Here is a 20097-nt window from a genome sequence, read left to right as displayed (position 1 = left end):
TCTCTCTCCTGTAGAGTGTAAGCTCTTATGGTCAGTGAGGTCCTCTCTCTCCTGTAGAGTGTAAGCTCTTATGGTCAGTGAGGTCCTCTCTCTCCTGTAGAGTGTAAGCTCTTATGGTCAGTGGGGTCCTCTCCCTCCTGTAGAGTGTAAGCTCTTATGGTCAGTGAGGTCCTCTCTCCGTCCTGTAGAGTGTAAGCTCTTATGGTCAGTGAGGTCCTCTCTCCGTCCTGTAGAGTGTAAGCTCTTATGGTCAGTGAGGTCCTCTCTCCGTCCTGTAGAGTGTAAGCTATTATGGTCAGTGAGGTCCTCTCCTGTAGAGTGTAAGCTCTTATGGTCAGTGTCCTCTCTCTCTCTCCTGTAGAGTGTAAGCTCTTATGGTCAGTGAGGTCCTCTCTCTCCTGTAGAGTGTCAGCTCTTATGGTCAGTGAGGTCCTCTCTCTCCTGTAGAGTGTAATCTCTTACGGTCAGTGAGATCCTCTCTCTCCTGTAGAGTGTAAGCTCTTATGGTCAGTGAGGTCCCCTCTCTGTCCTGTAGAATGTAAGCTCTTATGGTCAGTGAGGTCCTCTCTCTCCTGTAGAATGTAAGCTCTTATGGTCAGCGAGGTCCTCTCTCTCCTGTAGAGTGTAAGCTCTTATGGTCAGCGAGGTCCTCTCTCTCCTGTAGAGTGTAAGCTCTTATGGTCAGTGAGGTCCTCTCTCCTGTAGAGTGTAAGCTCTTATGGTCAGTGAGGTCTTCTCTCTCCTGTAGAGTGTAAGCTCTTATGGTCAGCGAGGTCCTCTCTCTCCTGTAGAGTGTAAGCTCTTATGGTCAGTGAGCTCCTCTCCGTCCTGTAGAGTGTAAGCTCTTAAGGTCAGCGAGGTCCTCTCTCTCCTGTAGAGTGTAAGCTCTTATGGTCAGCGAGCTCCTCTCCGTCCTGTAGACTGTAAGCTCTTATGGTCAGTGTCCTCTCTCTCTCTCTCCTGTAGACTGTAAGCTCTTATGGTCAGTGAGGTCCTCTCTCTCCTGTAGAGTGTAAGCTCTTATGGTCAGTGAGCTCCTCTCCGTCCTGTAGAGTGTAAGCTCTTATGGTCAGCGAGGTCCTCTCTCTCCTGTAGAGTGTAAGCTCTTATGGTCAGTGAGGTCTTCTCTCTCCTGTAGAGTGTAAGCTCTTATAGTCAGTGCGGTCCTCTCTCTCCTGTAGAGTGTAAGCTCTAATGGTCAGTGAGGTCCTCTCTCTCCTGTAGAGTGTAAGCTCTTATGGTCAGCGAGGTCCTCTCTCTCCTGTAGAGTGTAAGCTCTTATGGTCAGTGAGGTCCTCTCTCTCCTGTAGAGTGTAAGCTCTTATGGTCAGTGAGGTCCTCTCTCTCCTGTAGAGTGTAAGCTCTTATGGTCAGCGAGGTCCTCTCCGTCCTGTAGAGTGTAAGCTCTTATGGTCAGTGAGGTCCTCTCTCTCCTGTAGAGTGTAAGCTCTTATGGTCAGTGAGGTCCTCTCTCTCCTGTAGAGTGTAAGCTCTTATGGTCAGCGAGGTCCTCTCTCTCCTGTAGAGTGTAAGCTCTTATGGTCAGTGAGCTCCTCTCCGTCCTGTAGAGTGTAAGCTCTTATGGTCAGTGTCCTCTCTCTCTCTCTCCTGTAGACTGTAAGCTCTTATGGTCAGTGAGCTCATCTCCCTCCTGTAGAGTGTAAGCTCTTATGGTCAGTGTCCTCTCTCTCTCTCTCCTGTAGACTGTAAGCTCTTATGGTCAGTGAGCTCCTCTCCGTCCTGTAGAGTGTAAGCTCTTATGGTCAGTGAGCTCCTCTCCCTCCTGTAGAGTGTAAGCTCTTATGGTCAGTGAGGTCCTCTCTCTCTCTCCTGTAGACTGTAAGCTCTTATGGTCAGTGAGCTCCTCTCCGTCCTGTAGAGTGTAAGCTCTTATGGTCAGTGAGCTCATCTCCCTCCTGTAGAGTGTAAGCTCTTATGGTCAGTGTCCTCTCTCTCTCTCCTGTAGACTGTAAGCTCTTATGGTCAGTGAGCTCCTCTCCGTCCTGTAGAGTGTAAGCTCTTATGGTCAGTGAGCTCCTCTCCCTCCTGTAGAGTGTAATCTCTTATGGTCAGTGAGGTCCTCTCTCTCCTGTAGAGTGTAAGCTCTTATGGTCAGTGAGGTCCTGATGGCTGACATGGGGTCTGATGGCTGACATGGGGGGTCTGATGGCTGACATGGGGGGGGTCTGATGGCTGACATGGGGGGGGGCTAATGGCTGACATGGGGGGGGGCTAATGGCTGACATGGGGGGGGGGCTGATGGCTGACATGGGGGGGGGGCTGATGGCTGACATGGGGGGGGGCTGATGGCTGACATGGGGGGGGGCTGATGGCTGACATGGGGGGGGGCTGATGGCTGACATGGGGGGCTGATGGCTGACATGGTGGGTCTGATGGCTGACATGGGGGTCTGATGGCTGACGAATGACCTGATGGCTGATGAAAGGGCTGGGGGCTGACGAAAGGGCTGATGGCTGGCTGACATGAGGGCTGATGAATGACATGAGGGCTGATGAATGACATGAGGGCTGATGAATGACATGGGGGGCTGATGGCTGACATGGGGGCTGGTGGCTGGCTAAAGGTTGGAGGGTTGATCTGAGGCATTGGGGGTCTGATCTGAGGTCTGATACGGTACAGTGCAACAGAGACCCTAGTCAGTTTATATAATCGTTATATATTTTAATATGCACCTTGTGTTTTGTTATGCGCGTGAATCAATCAGCGCCGACTAGAACCTAGAACTTATTATTTTTAAGATCTCTGCTTTCTGTGAGTGATGGTGGACAATCTTCAGAGTGGAACACTGTAGCAGGACAGGCCGACAGCTTTTTACTTCCATGATTCACTGTAACAATCCTTCAGTTGTGAGAAATTCCGAATTGGCTGCCCTGTAGTCCGGCTGCTGTCAGCATTGTCTGTCTGTCCTGTTCTCCTTGCAGCATCCGAGCATTACTTTGTTTTTCAGACTCTGCAGCCACGAGGATGATGACCTGATGATCTCACCGTCTATTATCCCGATCACCATGACCGTGGCGTCCTCTCTCCTCGCTTGTGTCCTGGCTTCAACTTATGTTGGTTTGGTCTGGTTCCTGGATTCCAGTTCCTGCCATCAACAGGAGAACGTCTCAAAGCCCAACTTTATTATTATTCTAGCAGATGACATAGGATGGGGAGACCTGGGGGCAAATATGGCCGCCAAGCGGTCACAGACTCCTAACCTGGACAAGCTGGCCTCTGAGGGCTTGAGGTAAATTTCCAAGACTATTGTCCTAATTCTGCAAATTGGATTGTTGTGAGTTATGTGGGGTCTGGAGGAGAGCGGGGTCTAGGGTTAGGAAGTGAGCGGGGACCAGTAGCATGATGAGAGCGAGGGACAATTAGGTCAGTAGCAGGAGCAGAACAAGGTCCAGGGGCAGCATTGTATCAGTGGCAGGAGGAGAGCAGGAGCAGCATTGTATCAGTGGTAGGAGGAGAGCAGGAGCAGCATTGTATCAGTGGCAGGAGGAGTGCAAGGGCAGCATTGTATCAGTGGCAGGAGGAGAGCAGGGGCAGCATTGTATCAGTGGCAGGAGGAGAGCAGGAGCTGCATTGTATCAGTGGCAGGAGGATAGCAGGGGCAGCATTGTATCAGTGGCAGGAGGAGTGCAGGAGCAGCATTGTATCAGTGGCAGGAGGAGTGCAGGGGCAGCATTGTATCAGTGGCAGGAGGAGAGCAGGAGCAGCATTGTATCAGTGGCAGGAGGAGAGCAGGAGCAGCATTGTATCAGTGGCAGGAGGAGAGCAGGAGCAGCATTGTATCAGTGGCAGGAGGAGTGCAAGGGCAGCATTGTATCAGTGGCAGGAGCAGCATTGTATCAGTGACAGGAGGAGTGCAGGAGCAGCATTGTATCAGTGGTAGGAGGAGAGCAGGAGCAGCATTGTATCAGTGGCAGGAGGAGTGCAAGGGCAGCATTGTATCAGTGGCAGGAGGAGAGCAGGAGCAGCATTGTATCAGTGGCAGGAGTCGTGCAGGGGCAGCATTGTATCAGTGGCAGGAGGAGTGCAGGGGCAGCATTGTATCAGTGACAGGAGGAGTGCAGGAGCAGCATTGTATCAGTGACAGGAGGAGTGCAGGGGCAGCATTGTATCAGTGGCAGGAGGAGAGCAGGGGCAGCATTGTATCAGTAACAGGAGGAGAGCAGGGGCAGCATTGTATCAGTGGCAGGAGGAGAGCAGGAGCAGCATTGTATCAGGGGCAGCATTGTATTAGTGGCAGGAGGAGAGCAGGGGCAACAATTGTATCAGTGGCTGGATAAGTGCAGGGGCAGCATTGTATCAGTGGCTGGATAAGTGCAGGGGCAGCATTGTATCAGTGGCTGGATGAGTGCAGGGGCAGCATTGTATCAGTGGCTGGAGGAGAGCAGGGGCAACATTGTATCAGTGGCAGGAGGAGTGCAGGGGCAGCATTGTATCAGTGGCAGGAGGAGTGCAGGGGCAGCATTGTATCAGTGGCAGGAGGAGTGCAGGGGCAGCATTGTATCAGTGGCAGGAGGAGTGCAGGGGCAGCATTGTATCAGTGGCAGGAGGAGTGAAGGGCCAGCATTGTATCAGTGGCAGGAGAAGAGCATTATCCAGGGGCATGATTATATCAGTGGCAGAGGAAGAGCAGGGGCAGCATTGTCAGTGGCAGGAGGAGAGCAGGGGCAGGCTTATATCAGTGGCAGAGGGAGAGCAGGGGCAGCATTGTTAGTGGCAGGAGGAGAGCAGTATCCAGGGGCATGATTATATCAGTGGCAGGAGGAGAGCAGGGGCAGCATTGTATCAGTTGCAGGAGAAGAACAGGGGCAAGATTATATCAGTGGCAGGAATAGAGCGGGGACAGGATTATATCAGTGGCAGGAGGAGTGCAGGGGCAGCATTGTCAGTGGCAGGAGGAGAGCAGTATCCAGGGGCATGATTATATCAGTGGCAGGAGGTGAGCAGGGGCAGACTTATATTAGTGGCAGAGGAAGAGCAGGGGCAGCATTGTCAGTGGCAGGAGGGGAGCAGTATCCAGGGGCATGATTATATCAGTGGCAGGAGGAGAGCAGGGGCAGCATTGTATCAGTTGCAGGAGAAGAACAGGGGCAAGATTATATCAGTGGCAGGAATAGAGCGGGGACAGGATTATATCAGTGGCAGGAGGAGAGCAGGAGCAGCATTGTATCAGTGGCGGGAGAAGAACAAGGGCAGCATTGTATCAGTGGCAGGAGGAGAGCAGGAGCAGCATTGTATCAGTGGCAGGAGGAGAGCAGGGGCAGCATTGTATCAGTGACAGGAGGAGTGCAGGAGCAGCATTGTATCAGTGGCGGGAGGAGAACAACGGCAGCATTGTATGAGTGGCAGGAGGAGAGCAGGAGCAGCATGTATCAGTGAAAGGAGGAGAGCAGGAGCAGCATTGTATCAGTGGCAGGGGCATAATTGTATCAGTGGCAGGAGGAGTGCATGGGCAGCATTGTCAGTGGCAGGAGGAGAGCAGTATGCAGGGGCATGATTATATCAGTGGCATGAGGTGAGCAGGGGCAGGATTTTATCAGTGGCAGGAGGTGAGCAGGGGCAGGCTTATATCAGTGGCAGAGGGGGAGCAGGGGCAGCATTGTCAGTGGCAGGAGGAGAGCAGTATCCCAGGGGCATGATTATATCAGTGGCAGGAGGTGAGCAGGGGCAGGAGGAGAGCAGGAGCAGCATTGTATCAGTGGCAGGAGTAGAGCAAGGACAGTATTATATTAGTGGCAGGAGGAGAGCAGTGGCAGCATTGTATCAGTGGCAGGAGGAGAGCAGGAGCAGCATTGTATCAGTGGCAGGAGGAGAGCAGGGGCAGCATTGTATCAGTGGCAGGAGGAGAGCAGGGGCAGCATTGTATCAGTGGCAGGAGGAGAGCAGGGGCAGCATTGTATCAGTGGCAGGAGGAGAGCAGGGGCAACATTGTATCAGTGGCAGGAGGAGAGCAGGGGCAGCATTGTATCAGTGGCAGGAGGAGTGCAGGAGCAGCATTGTATCAGGGGCAGCATTGTATCAGTGGCAGGAGGAGAGCAGGGGCAACAATTGTATCAGTGGCTGGATAAGTGCAGGGGCAGCATTGTATCAGTGGCTGGATGAGTGCAGGGGCAGCATTGTATCAGTGGCTGGAGGAGAGCAGGGGCAACATTGTATCAGTGGCAGGAGGAGTGCAGGGGCAGCATTGTATCAGTGGCAGGAGGAGTGCAGGGGCAGCATTGTATCAGTGGCAGGAGGAGTGCAGGGGCAGCATTGTATCAGTGGCAGGAGGAGTGCAGGGGCAGCATTGTATCAGTGGCAGGAGGAGTGCAGGGGCAGCATTGTATCAGTGGCAGGAGGAGTGCAGGGGCAGCATTGTATCAGTGGCAGGAGGAGTGCAGGGGCAGCATTGTATCAGTGGCAGGAGGAGTGCAGGGGCAGCATTGTATCAGTGGCAGGAGGAGTGCAGGGGCAGCATTGTATCAGTGGCAGGAGGAGTGCAGGGGCAGCATTGTATCAGTGGCAGGAGGAGTGCATGGGCAGCATTGTATCAGTGGCAGGAGGAGTGCAGGGGCAGCATTGTATCAGTGGCAGGAGGAGTGAAGGGCCAGCATTGTATCAGTGGCAGGAGGAGAGCAGTATCCAGGGGCATGATTATATCAGTGGCATGAGGTGAGCAGGGGCAGGATTATATCAGTGGCAGGAGGTGAGCAGGGGCAGGCTTATATCAGTGGCAGAGGGAGAGCAGGGGCAGCATTGTTAGTGGCAGGAGGAGAGCAGTATCCAGGGGCATGATTATATCAGTGGCAGGAGGAGAGCAGGGGCAGCATTGTATCAGTTGCAGGAGAAGAACAGGGGCAAGATTATATCAGTGGCAGGAATAGAGCGGGGACAGGATTATATCAGTGGCAGGAGGAGTGCAGGGGCAGCATTGTCAGTGGCAGGAGGAGAGCAGTATCCAGGGGCATGATTATATCAGTGGCAGGAGGTGAGCAGGGGCAGACTTATATTAGTGGCAGAGGAAGAGCAGGGGCAGCATTGTCAGTGGCAGGAGGGGAGCAGTATCCAGGGGCAAGATTATATTAGTGGCAGGAATAGAGCGGGGACAGGATTTTATCAGTGGCAGGAGGAGAGCAGGGTAAGGATTGTAGAAGTTGCAGGAGGAGAGCAGGAGCAGCATTGTATCAGTGGCAGGAGTAGAGCAAGGACAGTATTATATTAGTGGCAGGAGGAGAGCAGTGGCAGCATTGTATCAGTGGCAGGAGGAGAGCAGGAGCAGCATTGTATCAGTGGCAGGAGGAGAGCAGGGGCAGCATTGTATCAGTGGCAGGAGGAGAGCAGGGGCAGCATTGTATCAGTGGCAGGAGGAGAGCAGGGCAGCATTGTATCAGTGGCAGGAGGAGAGCAGGGGCAACATTGTATCAGTGGCAGGAGGAGAGCAGGGGCAGCATTGTATCAGTGGCAGGAGGAGTGCAGGAGCAGCATTGTATCAGGGGCAGCATTGTATCAGTGGCAGGAGGAGAGCAGGGGCAACAATTGTATCAGTGGCTGGATAAGTGCAGGGGCAGCATTGTATCAGTGGCTGGATGAGTGCAGGGGCAGCATTGTATCAGTGGCTGGAGGAGAGCAGGGGCAACATTGTATCAGTGGCAGGAGGAGTGCAGGGGCAGCATTGTATCAGTGGCAGGAGGAGTGCAGGGGCAGCATTGTATCAGTGGCAGGAGGAGTGCAGGGGCAGCATTGTATCAGTGGCAGGAGGAGTGCAGGGGCAGCATTGTATCAGTGGCAGGAGGAGTGCAGGGGCAGCATTGTATCAGTGGCAGGAGGAGTGCAGGGGCAGCATTGTATCAGTGGCAGGAGGAGTGCAGGGGCAGCATTGTATCAGTGGCAGGAGGAGTGCAGGGGCAGCATTGTATCAGTGGCAGGAGGAGTGCAGGGGCAGCATTGTATCAGTGGCAGGAGGAGTGCAGGGGCAGCATTGTATCAGTGGCAGGAGGAGTGCATGGGCAGCATTGTATCAGTGGCAGGAGGAGTGCAGGGGCAGCATTGTATCAGTGGCAGGAGGAGTGAAGGGCCAGCATTGTATCAGTGGCAGGAGGAGAGCAGTATCCAGGGGCATGATTATATCAGTGGCATGAGGTGAGCAGGGGCAGGATTATATCAGTGGCAGGAGGTGAGCAGGGGCAGGCTTATATCAGTGGCAGAGGGAGAGCAGGGGCAGCATTGTCAGTGGCAGGAGGAGAGCAGTATCCAGGGGCATGATTATATCAGTGGCAGGAGGAGAGCAGGGGCAGCATTGTATCAGTTGCAGGAGAAGAACAGGGGCAAGATTATATCAGTGGCAGGAATAGAGCGGGGACAGGATTATATCAGTGGCAGGAGGAGTGCAGGGGCAGCATTGTCAGTGGCAGGAGGAGAGCAGTATCCAGGGGCATGATTATATCAGTGGCAGGAGGTGAGCAGGGGCAGACTTATATTAGTGGCAGAGGAAGAGCAGGGGCAGCATTGTCAGTGGCAGGAGGGGAGCAGTATCCAGGGGCAAGATTATATTAGTGGCAGGAATAGAGCGGGGACAGGATTTTATCAGTGGCAGGAGGAGAGCAGGGTAAGGATTGTAGAAGTTGCAGGAGGAGAGCAGGGGCAGGATTATATGAGTGACAGTAGGAGTGCAGGGGCAGCATTGTATCAGTGGCAGGAGGAGAGCAGGGGCAGGATTATATCAGTGGCAGAAGGAGAGCAGGGGCAGGATTATATCAGTGGCAGAAGGAGAGCAGGGGCAGTATTATATCAGTGGCAGGAGAATAGCAGGGGCAGCAGTATATCATTGGCAGGAGGAGAGCAGGGGCAGGATTATATCAGTGGCAGGAGAATAGCAGGGGCAGCAGTATATCATTGGCAGGAGGAGAGCAGGGGCAGGATTATATCAGTGGCAGAAGGAGAGCAGGGGCAGGATTATATCAGTGGCAGAAGGAGAGCAGGGGCAGTATTATATCAGTGGCAGGAGAATAGCAGGGGCAGCAGTATATCATTGGCAGGAGGAGAGCAGGGGCAGGATTATATCAGTGGCAGAAGGAGAGCAGGGGCAGGATTATATCAGTGGCAGAAGGAGAGCAGGGGCAGTATTATATCAGTGGCAGGAGAATAGCAGGGGCAGCAGTATATCATTGGCAGGAGGAGAGCAGGGGCAGGATTATATCAGTGGCAGGAGAATAGCAGGGGCAGCAGTATATCATTGGCAGGAGGAGAGCAGGGGCAGGATTATATTAGTGGCTGGAGCAGAGCAGGGGCAGGATTATATCAGTGACAGTAGGAGTGCAGGGGCAGCGTTGTATCAGTTGCAGGAGGAGAGCAGGGGCAGGATTATATTAGTGGCAGGAGTAGAGCAGTGGCAGGAGGAGAGCAGTGGCAGCAGTAGAGCAGGGGAAGGATAATATTAGTGGCAGGATTATATTAGTGGCAGGAGTAGAGCAGGGGCAGGATTATATTAGTGGCAGCAGTATATCAGTGGCAGCAGTAGAGCAGGGGAAGGATTATATTAGCTGTAGGAGGAGAGCAGTGGCAGCAGTATAGCAGGGGCAGGATTATATTAGTGGCAGGAGGAGAGCAGGGGCAGGATTATATTAGTGGCAGGAGGAGAGCTGTGGCAGCATTGTATCAGTGGCAGGAGGAGAGCAGGGGCAGGATTATATCAGTGGCTGGAGGAGAGCAGTGGCAGCATTGTATCAGTGGCAGGAGGAGAGGCAAGTTTAGAGTTTTCATTTTTTTTTCATATGAGGATATTTTTTTCTGGCTAATGTGCGGCTTCCAGCTGACACTGAGAACTCTCCCTGTTCCTGTGCTAGAGGCGACCACATCTGAGTTTCCTTGCACGCTTATTACATGCTTGTAAGTGACCGTTGCCCGACTCCCCTCAGCCACAGGCCCTTTCTTGTGTCTTGTAGACTTGTCGATTTTCATTCTGCGGCCTCCACTTGTTCTCCGTCTCGAGCTTCGATACTTACCGGAAGACTTGGAATCCGTAATGGGGTCACACACAACTTTGCAACCACTTCAGTGGGGGGCCTTCCTATCAATGAGACGACACTGGCGGAGGCTTTAAAAGAATGCGGCTACATGACTGGTCTTATAGGTGCCTCTCCTCTCTGATATAACTTCGTGGTTAAGACTGCTAGCCCCAGCAACCTCCTCTATCTGCTTCCATCTTCTGGCCACATCACCTACTCTGACTGATCACTTTTGTTTTTGCAGGAAAATGGCACCTGGGTCACTATGGAAATTTTCACCCCAATCGGCGCGGTGAGTGTAACCAGCTGGGAACATCCAAGTCATGTCTCAAGGCTTAGTTAAAGAGCTGGACATTGACTTCTAGGATAGCTGCCTTACATCTGGTGGCATCAGTGGCAGAGATGGACATTGACTTCTAGGATAGAGCTGATTTGCATGCCTTTCCTACCAGCTGGGAAGTACTCCATGGGAGAGGAGTCGCCTTATTCTTCTCTCTCACTTCTCAGGTTTCGAATACTACTATGGCATTCCATACAGTAATGACATGGGCTGTACCGACTGCCCAGGATACAACCGCCCTCAATGTGCACCATGTCCGCAGGATCCCAGCACCCCCCACAGGTAATGGCAGCTTCAAAACCTAAGTTAAGTCACCCTTTTGTGTGACATCAGAGTTTTATGACCCTGTGTATTACTCTCTCTAGTCCAGCTGGAGGATGCTATACAAAGCTGGCACTACCCCTGATGGAGAACACTGCCATCCTGGAGCAGCCAGTAAACCTAACCAGCTTATCGGCGCGATATTCCCAGCAGGCAGTCACTTTTATCAAGAATGCCAGGTTAGAAAGGTGTTATTTCTTATGACCTCACATCAATGCCCAGGACAGTGTTAGCGTGGCACAGTGAGAGGTGGAATGCGGGTGAAGCTGTAAGACAACCAGTATGTGGTCGCTGCACTGTGTGGTGACCCAATGTTTGTGCCCTCTTTGCAGTCAGGTGATGTTTGCTGTGTACACCAAATATCAGGTTGCTCCATCTCATCGTCCAAAGTACAAGACATGCCGGGTGTGTCGCCTCCCTGCTCCATGTGCGGGCAGCTCCTGGCTGGGTATAGGCATGCCCTCCTGGTTGTGTAATTCCTTCTGCCTCATCAGGCCCTTGGCAGCTCCTGACATCTGTCAGTGCCAAGACCTTTAGCCGAGTTACCTATCCTTCTGCTATCTCACCATTTACCCCATATAATGTGCAGTATTCAATATGGAGACCAGTGTGACATGCCGCTTGTGTCTGTGCTGAAGGTATCGGGGGCAGCCATTCTTCCTCTATGTGGCTCTGGCACACATGCATGTGCCCCTATCACCCGCCCATGAAAGCCCTGAACATGGACCCTATGAGGACAGCCTGCAGGAGATGGACCGGATAGTAGGCGATATTACGGCCTGCACTGATAGTAACACTCTCATCTGGTTCACAGGTAGGTTCACGCCATAACACCGGCCTTTCACTGCTGCCGCTTGACTTCATGTCACATTCTGTTTCTGCAGGTGACAATGGACCTTGGGCTCAGAAGTGCCATCTTGCAGGAAGCGTGGGACCTTTTTTGGGAAAATGGCAGACAACGCAAGGTAATGATCCAGACCCTCAGATATGAATGATACCTGTAGCTCAGTGGTCTGAGCTACACAACAATATGTTCTGGGGGGAGATGTCACGTGGAAGTGTATAGATAGATATGGACTCCACCCTACAAGCCACGTGGCCACAATTGTATCCTCTGCCGAATCCAGTTGTCTGCATGTCCACACAGACTGAGAACACATCCATCTTGTCTCTATCCAGGTGGCAGCTCAGCAAAGCAAACAACATGGGAAGGTGGCCACCGGATGCCCACGGTGGTATATTGGCCTGGCCAGATTCCACCAAACAGCACAAGCTCTGCATTATTGAGGTAGGTGCCCACCCTACAGCTGCCGTGCTTGGGTCTGGGCAGATTGGTCAGATGCAGTGGTGGAGTGCTTCAGTGAATGCTTCCTACCATAGATTTGGTGGGACTATCATCCTGACTGGACGGATATTCACCCGTATACCACTGACACGTGTCCAGGACTTGCTATGCCCGCTTCCTTGTCTCGTGTTGGATCTATGAAGCTCTCGTGTCTTTACTCTAAGGCCGCCTTCACACAGTGTTTGGACCATTGTTATCATCCGTGACTGGGACCCAAACCCAGGAGTGGAGGCTACACAGAGATCAGGTATCATGGAAAGATTTCCACCTCTTCTGTGAGTTTGGCCTGGTGGAAACCATTGATCAAACACTGACAGCGGGAAAGCGGCCCAATGCTATAATCGGGGCCGTTATGTTTCCGCTCAGAAGATGATTTTGGAGCGGAGACAAAAGTTGTGCATGCAGGACTTTTGTCTCCGCTTCAAAATCATCTTCTGAGCCGAAACATAACGGACCCCATTATAGTCTATGGGGTCCTAAGGGCTCCGTTTGGCTCAGTTATGTGCCTTCTCCGTCCTTCCTGTTCTCCTGCTCCTAAACGGAGGCTGAACGGTGATGTGAACGAAGCCTTAGGAAGCAGGTCCCCACTTCCTCAGAATATATTATAGAAAACAAGAATAGGGTCCGCGCTACGGAGAGCAAGTCTCAGAGGTAACACAAATATAGTTTATTATCGGCGCTCTGCTCCGCAGTTCTCCACCTTCAACTGCTGCAGTGTCTGTGTCTGTGAACCCAAGCGGACGCCCCTGATGAAGCAGGAGCGAAACCCAGGTCAGGCTCCACAGCTCTCCTTCTCCGCCTTCAACTGCTGCAGCGTCTGTGTCTGTAAACCCAAGCGGACGCCCCTGATGAAGCAGGAGCGAAACCCGGGTCAGGCTCCGCAGCTCTCCTCCTCCGCCTTCAACTGCTGCAGCGTCTGTGTCTGTAAACCCAAGCGGACGCCCCTGATGAAGCAGGAGCGAAACCCGGGTCAGGCTCCGCAGCTCTCCTCCTCCGCCTTCAACTGCTGCAGCGTCTGTGTCTGTAAACCCAAGCGGACGCCCCTGATGAAGCAGGAGCGAAACCCGTGTCAGGCTCCGCAGCTCTCCTCCTCCGCCTTCAACTGCTGCAGTGTCTGTGTCTGTAAACCCAAGCGGACGCCCATGATGAAGCAGGAGCGAAACCCGGGTCAGGCTCCGTAGCTCTCCTCCTCCGCCTTCAACTGCTGCAGTGTCTGTGTCTGTAAACCCAAGCGGACGCCCCTGATGAAGCAGGAGCGAAACCCGGGTCAGGCTCCGCAGTTCTCCTCCTCCGCCTTCAACTGCTGCAGCGTCTGTGTCTGTAAACCCAGGAGCGAAACCCGGGTCAGGCATTGTTTTATATGGGATGTTGAACTCAAGACTACAATCTTGTAAGTAAAATAAAGTGTACCGTACTATGAACTTTTAAAACGGGTCTATGCTATGTCGGTACTTCTTTGAAGGTTGTAGCAAGATCGATCCTGAACAGCCCGTGGGTTTACAGACACAGACGCTGCAGCAGTTGAAAGTAGAGGAGGAGAGCTGCGGATCAGAGCACCAATAATCAACTATATTTGTGTTACCTCTGAGACTTGCTGACACTAGCGCGGACCCTATGCTTGTTTTTCATAATGGAGGATGAGAGTGATCCTTCTAAAAGGTCAGAGCACCCCATGAGCCTTGTGACTTGGATAGTGGCCTTTGCTCCAGCAGAGTAAATGTTATCCTTACTGACTTGTGATCAGTGATTTATTGCTGAGTGATTAACCCTTTCATGGCCGCTCTTCCCTGAACATACCGATAGTCTTTTTGTGTGGTTGTCCCCCACACACATTGGTGTATTGTCAGTCTAATGTGTGTGGGGCGCTCCCGATCCTCCTCTGACAGATGGGATTGGGTGAAATGAATATTTTCTCCCGGTCCTTTAGCCGCCATCAGAAGTGTCTGGCAGCAGATTTCTTTGCCCTCCCCATAGAATACACACACACACGTAAAGTCGAGATGAATGTGTATGGGGAAGACGGGAGGGAGATGGGAAAGATAGCTGTTCGGCCAACATGGTGACTATACACATTCCTGTATATGGCTCTGGAGCCCAGGCGGGGGCCCTGCTGTATATGGCTCTGGAGCCCAAGTGGGGGCCCTGCTGTATATGGCTCTGGAGCCCAGGCGGGGGCCCTGCTGTATATGGCTCTGGAGCCCTGCTGTATATGGCTCTGGAGCCCAGGCGGGGGCCCTGCTGTATATGGCTCTGGAGCCCAGGCGGGGGCCCTGCTGTATATGGCTCTGGAGCCGAGGCGGGGGCCCTGCTGTATATGGCTCTGGAGCCGAGGCGGGGGCCCTGCTGTATGTGGCTCTAGAGCTGTGGTGGGGGTCCTGCTGCATGTGGCTCTGGAGCCGAGGTGGGGGCCCTGCTGTATGTGGCTCTGGAGCCGAGGCGGGGGCCCTGCTGCATGTGGCTCTGGAGCCGAGGCGGGGGCCATGTTGTATGTGGCTCTAGAGCTGTGGTAGGGGCCCTGTTGTATATGGCTCTGGAGCCGAGGTGGGGGTCCTGCTGTATATGGCTCTGGAGCCGAGGTGGGGGTCCTGCTGTATGTGGCTCTGGAGCCGAGGCGGGGGCTCTGCTGTATGTGGCTCTGGAGCTGAGGCAGGGGCCCTGTTGCATGCTGTTACGGACACACTATTACATTGCCCAGCACTTCACAATGCTATCTGAGATATGCGTAGCCGCCTGCTCTGACTCGGGCAGCTTGATGCTACGGTCCAGTCGGCAGAAGAAGGTCACAGGTCGATGATGATGAAGAACGTGGCTGGGTGTGATGTTTGATGCATTTCATTCACTTCTATTCCCTTAGTACTCTGGACATTTTCCCCACTTTGGTGGCACTGGCACATGGCACGCTACCTGCCAATCGACGGTTTGATGGAAAAGATGTGTCTGAGATCCTGCGTGGAGGCCCACAGGATGCACAGAGGGTGAGTGGTGGCACGTGGGCTGCTGACCTCAGAAATCCTTCCTAGTAGAAGTGGATAGATCTGCTTATATCCTGCCAGCGAGAGCGTCCGTGTCCGACAGAAAATACTTCAAAGAGGGTGTCTGTTCCGGATGATGTAAATGTTCTGCTGCTTCTCGGTACCAGCCATCACTTCTTGGCTCTGGGCTCGGGTGTCAGCCGCCGGCATGTTGCCTTTAGATCACTCTACCCTGTAGTGACAAATGAAGTGTAAGCTCTGCAGCCACATAGTCTGCCCCTGTCCGCTCACACATTATCTGCCCCCTTCTGTCTCACATTGGCGAGGGCGGCCATGCTTTCTCTGTCCGGTCAGATCATCATACTAGAAACTGAAATTCATTTCCCTCTTCAGATCATGTATCACCCCAACAGCGGAGCCGGCGGAAGATTAGGGGACATAGAGGCCATGAGATGGGGGCACTACAAGGCCTTCTACACCACAGGTAACGGGGGCACGGAAAGACGTGTCACACCTGATCAGGAGGGGAGGGTTGCCATCTGTATTACAGGAGTGAGGACACAGATGACCACCCTTCCATATACCCCCTCCCATGCTCCAGACCACTCTCCCATAGCCCCTTCTCATACTCCTGACCACCCTTCCATATTCCCCCTCCCATGCTTCTGACCACCCTCCAATATGCCCCCTCTCGTACTCCTGACCATCCTCTCTTATGCCCCCTCCCGTGCTTCTGACCACCCCTCCCATAAGCCTCTCTTGCTCCTGACCACCCTCTAATAAGCCCCTCCTATGCTCCTGGACACCCTCCCATATGCCCTCTGTCATGCTGACTACCCTCCCATATGCCCTCTCCCGTGCTCCTGACCACCCTTTTATATGCCCCCTCTCCCGTGCTCCTGACTACCCATCCATATACCCCCTCCTGTGCTCCTGACCACCATCCTATAGCCCCCTCTCATGTTCCTGCACAGCTATCATAAGCCCATCCCATGCTCCTGATTACCCTCTCATGCTCTTGACCACCCTCCCTTATCCCCCCTCCTGTGACCAGACCACCCTTCCATAGCCCCCTTTCATACTGCTGACCACCATTCCATGTACCCCCTCCTGTGCTCCTGACCACCCTCCCATATGTCCCTCCTGGGCTTCTGACAACCTTCTAATAAGCCCCTCCTATGCTCTTGACCACCCTCCCATATGCCCTTTCCTGTGCTCCTGACCACCTTCCCTTATGCCCCTGCCGTTCTCCTGACCACCCTCCCATATGCCCTTTCCTGTGCTCCTGACCACCCTCCCATATGCCCTTTCCTATGCTCCTGACCACCCTCCCATATGCCCTTTCCTTTGCTCCTGACCACCCTCCCATATGCCCTTTCCTTTGCTCCTGACCACCCTCCCATATGCCTTTTCCTGTGCTCCTGACCACCCTCCTATATGTCCCTCCTGGGCTCCTGACAACCTTCTAATAAGCCCCTCCTATGCTCCTGACCACCTTCCCATATGCCCTTTCCTGTGCTCCTGACCACCCTCCCATATGCCCTTTCCTGTGCTCCTGACCACCCTCCCATATGCCCTTTCCTGTGCTCCTGACCACCCTCCCATATTGTTTCCGGCTTCGTACTGCCTTGGATGCAGCTTTTAATCTTCACTTTCTGGTTACTCTTTGGTAGGTGGCGCTTTAGCTTGTGATGGAAGCATCGGACGCCCTCAGTTCCATGACCCCCCTCTGCTGTTCAACCTTAATTATGACCCCCAGGAGGGGGCACCGTTAGCCCCGGGAAGCAAGGAGTACGAGTGGCTGCTTCCTCTCCTTTCCCAGGCAATGGTGGATCTTCATGACGATGTCCGCACCGACAATGTTTCCACAGCTGACTACTCCCAGCATCCATCAGCCGCCCCCTGCTGTAACCCGGAGCTCGCTGCTTGCCGCTGTGCGGAGCCAGGTGGGGGGGGGGGCATTGTCCGTCTCCATTAACCGTTTTGTACTCGGCAGACATTTAGTATTTGAAGAGTTTAATTATTATACATAATAAATGATGTTAAAATACAGAATCCACTGATGAAAGGTGGCGGCGGTGACCTTTCCCACACCCTGTCACCTCGCCCATCCTTCGTTCGCACTCCAGTGCGTGCGCTCTTCGACTTTTTGGCAGCTAGTCACGGCAAATCTCTCTGACCTCCACGACACAAATTTATCTACCGAAATCAAAACAGAAGCGGGGGATGGGGGGGGTAGGTAAAGATCCGTGAGACAACGGTACCCCTCCAACATATCAACGTAATATAAGGGATTATCCCCCCCCCAGCACTGAAATAATCCAACATATCAACGGAATATGAGGGATTACACCCCCCAACACTAATAATCCAACATATCAACGTAATATAAGGGATTATCCCCGCAACACTGTAATAAACCAACATATCAACAGAATATAAGGGATTATACCCCCCCCCCCCCCACAATGTAATAATCCAACATATCAATGTAATATAAGGGATTATCCCCCCCGGTGACATTATATTGATAATACACGTCACCTCGTACACTGGTGTAATATAAGGGATTATCCCCCCCCCATCCCCACTGTGACATTATATGGATAATACACGTCACCTGGTACCCTGGTGTAAAATAAGGGATTATTTCCCCCCACTGTGACATTATATGGCTAATACGCGTCACCTAGTACACTGGTGTAATATAGGGGATTATTCCCCCCATTGATAATTCGAGTCTCAGGACACTGGTTTTACAATATAAGGTATAATGTCCGCCCTGTAACATTATATAGATATTACAGCACGCTGGTAATAACCCGCCCACTACAACAAGGGCGTGACCACTTTGTAAAGATGACGTCCCATGATTTCCACCTGTCCATAGGACACTTAGGAGTTCCAAACAGCCCCAGGCCGCCACTACTGCCCAGACTAGGGGAAGCAGCAGCTGATCCGAAGCTAGAAAGCTTGGCCGTCTGGGCATGCTGATAGCTGTAGTTCTACTCAATCTAACACTCCAAATAATCCCACGTTCATCAGGGTCCCCAGCTTTGTCACAATGATGATATCCACAAGTCACGGCTCCGATACGTAACCCTTGAGCTGCTCCTCCAATAAACCATCCAGACATCACTGGTAGGCACTGGAATGGTGGGTCACTGGCCCTTCCCGCCCCCAGTTCAAGGACCCCGAATGCTCACAGGAGGAAACTCTTTCTCATCATCTAGCTGCACTGGACCCACAGCAAACTCATGTTCTGGAAGCAGCTCGCCACGCAGGGCGCCTCCATCCTCCGAGTAGCCTGGGAAACAAAACAGCAATGTCAGAGCCCGTCAGGGAAACACAGCCGGACATCATCGGCCGCAGGTCTCACCTGCAACAGTGGATGTGGAGGGGACACCGCTCGCTCTGGCCACAGTGGCTGCGTAAGATGCCGGCGCCGGAGTCTCCACATCGCCAGATTCTGGCTTCTCCAAACTGAGGAGGCTGCAAAGAAAAGCTTTCTAAACCATATAGATATGACCCAGGAGAAAAGCGTTCTAACCAGTCTAGATAGGACCAAGGAGAAGGCTGCTGACGCGTCTCGATATGGCTCAGGATATGGAAGAGCCTTCTATCTAGTCTAGATAAGACCCAAAAAGAAGAAGTCTTCTAACCAGTCTAGATATGACCCAGGGGAAGATCCTTCTAACCAGTCTAGATATGACCAGGGGAGGAACCTCCAAAACAGTCTAGATGTGACTAAGGAGGAGCTGCATTCTAACCCACCTAGATATGACCCAGGAGGAGAAAGAGACCTCTAACCTGTCTAGATATGACCCAGGAAGGAAGAAAAGCTTTCTAACCCATCTATGACCCAGGTAAAAAGCGTTCTAACAAGTCTAGATATCACTTGGGGAGGAGCCTGCTAACCAGTTTAGATATCACTTGGGGAGGAGCCTGCTAACCAATCTAGATTTTACCTGGGGAGGAGGAACCTTCCAACCAGTCTTGATGTGACCTGGGAAGGAGATGCCTTCTAACCAGTCTAGATATGACCTGGGGCGAAGGAGCCCGCTAACCAGTCTAGAAATGACCCAGGGGAGTAAGAGTCCTCTGACCAATCTAGATATGACTGAGGAGGAAAGTGCTAACCAGTCTATATATGATGTAACTCAGGAGGAAGTCTTACAAGCCTGGGTCTTGTGACATCTAGAATACTGATAAACATCAGCGGAACCAAGGAGCACTGGGATGTCCATGGTCATACTTACCTGTGCTTCCTTATTAAAACACACTCGCCACCATCTTGTGGATCCAGGTTATAGATGTAGAGAAGGCCACTGGAAGAGGACACCAGGAGCCGTGGCAGTTTCTGTATCCTGAAAGCAGAGGAATTGTGTCGGTATCTGACATCAGAGAAGAGGCGTCCAGGGGTTAATGCACTTACGTCACCAGAGTACACGCATTTTTGTGCCCAGAGAAGCTGAGACGGACAGTGGCGAAGGCGCGGTCCTGGTTCATCATGTCTGACACCTGAGCTGGGAGGTAGGTTGAGGCAGCCATGAACATCTTTCCCATATAGCCGCTCCAAGAGGAGTTTTCCTCTGATCTATGGGGGCAATATAGCAATATAATAGTCAACTGAGCCGCAGATCCCAGGACCGTTCCCAAGCACAGACTGCGTTCTACAAGTCACATCAACGGAAGCAACAGTGACCAAACAGCCATCTGCTGGTGACCAAGAGGAACTGCAACCTGATCAAAGGCGTATGAAATGAACACAAGGACAATAGCAGTTTACCAACCCTTGTACTGCCCCTGTGGTCTTCACTAGTAACTGATCCCTCCAGTACTGCCCCCTGTGGTCCTCACTAGTAACTGATCCCTCCAGTACTGCCCCCTGTGGTCCTCACTAGTAACTGATCCCTCCAGTACTGCCCCCTATGGTCCTCACTAGTAACTGATCCCTCCAGTACTGCCCCTGTGGTCTTCACTAGTAACTGACCCCTCCAATACTGCCCTCTGTAGTCCTCAATAGTAACTGATCCCTCCAGTACTGCCCCCTGTGGTACTCACTAGTAACTGATCCCTCCAGTACTGCACCCTGTGGTCCTCACTATTAACTGATCC

General features: G+C 52.7%; 2 protein-coding genes across 8 annotated transcripts in view; one reads left to right on the top strand and one right to left on the bottom strand.

The window, feature by feature from the left end:
- Positions 1-17031, top strand: part of ARSG (arylsulfatase G) — a 43013-nt gene extending 25982 nt beyond the window's left edge. For all 7 annotated transcript variants that reach the window (XM_044296044.1, XM_044296042.1, XM_044296045.1 and 4 more), the window contains 11 exons: positions 2969-3250; positions 9939-10126; positions 10246-10293; positions 10509-10623; positions 10707-10841; positions 11301-11476; positions 11547-11627; positions 11842-11950; positions 14862-14982; positions 15373-15463; positions 16653-17031. In XM_044296044.1, the coding sequence (XP_044151979.1) occupies positions 2997-3250; positions 9939-10126; positions 10246-10293; positions 10509-10623; positions 10707-10841; positions 11301-11476; positions 11547-11627; positions 11842-11950; positions 14862-14982; positions 15373-15463; positions 16653-16957 (1623 nt within the window). In that variant the 5' untranslated portion in view covers positions 2969-2996 and the 3' untranslated portion in view covers positions 16958-17031. The remainder of the gene's footprint in view (positions 1-2968; positions 3251-9938; positions 10127-10245; positions 10294-10508; positions 10624-10706; positions 10842-11300; positions 11477-11546; positions 11628-11841; positions 11951-14861; positions 14983-15372; positions 15464-16652) is intronic.
- Positions 16979-20097, bottom strand: part of WIPI1 (WD repeat domain, phosphoinositide interacting 1) — a 69130-nt gene continuing 66011 nt past the window's right edge. The window contains exons 9-13 of the mRNA XM_044296055.1: positions 19415-19576; positions 19239-19346; positions 18359-18471; positions 18186-18286; positions 16979-17178 (exon numbers count right to left, since the gene is read on the bottom strand). Of these exons, the coding sequence (XP_044151990.1) occupies positions 17140-17178; positions 18186-18286; positions 18359-18471; positions 19239-19346; positions 19415-19576 (523 nt within the window). The 3' untranslated portion in view covers positions 16979-17139. The remainder of the gene's footprint in view (positions 17179-18185; positions 18287-18358; positions 18472-19238; positions 19347-19414; positions 19577-20097) is intronic.

This window comes from Bufo gargarizans, chromosome 6, assembly GCF_014858855.1.
Source record: "Bufo gargarizans isolate SCDJY-AF-19 chromosome 6, ASM1485885v1, whole genome shotgun sequence".
NCBI classification, from domain to species: domain Eukaryota; kingdom Metazoa; phylum Chordata; class Amphibia; order Anura; family Bufonidae; genus Bufo; species Bufo gargarizans.
The sequence above is the reverse complement of the archived record's forward strand: the minus strand, read 5'-3'. Positions and strand labels throughout refer to the sequence as shown.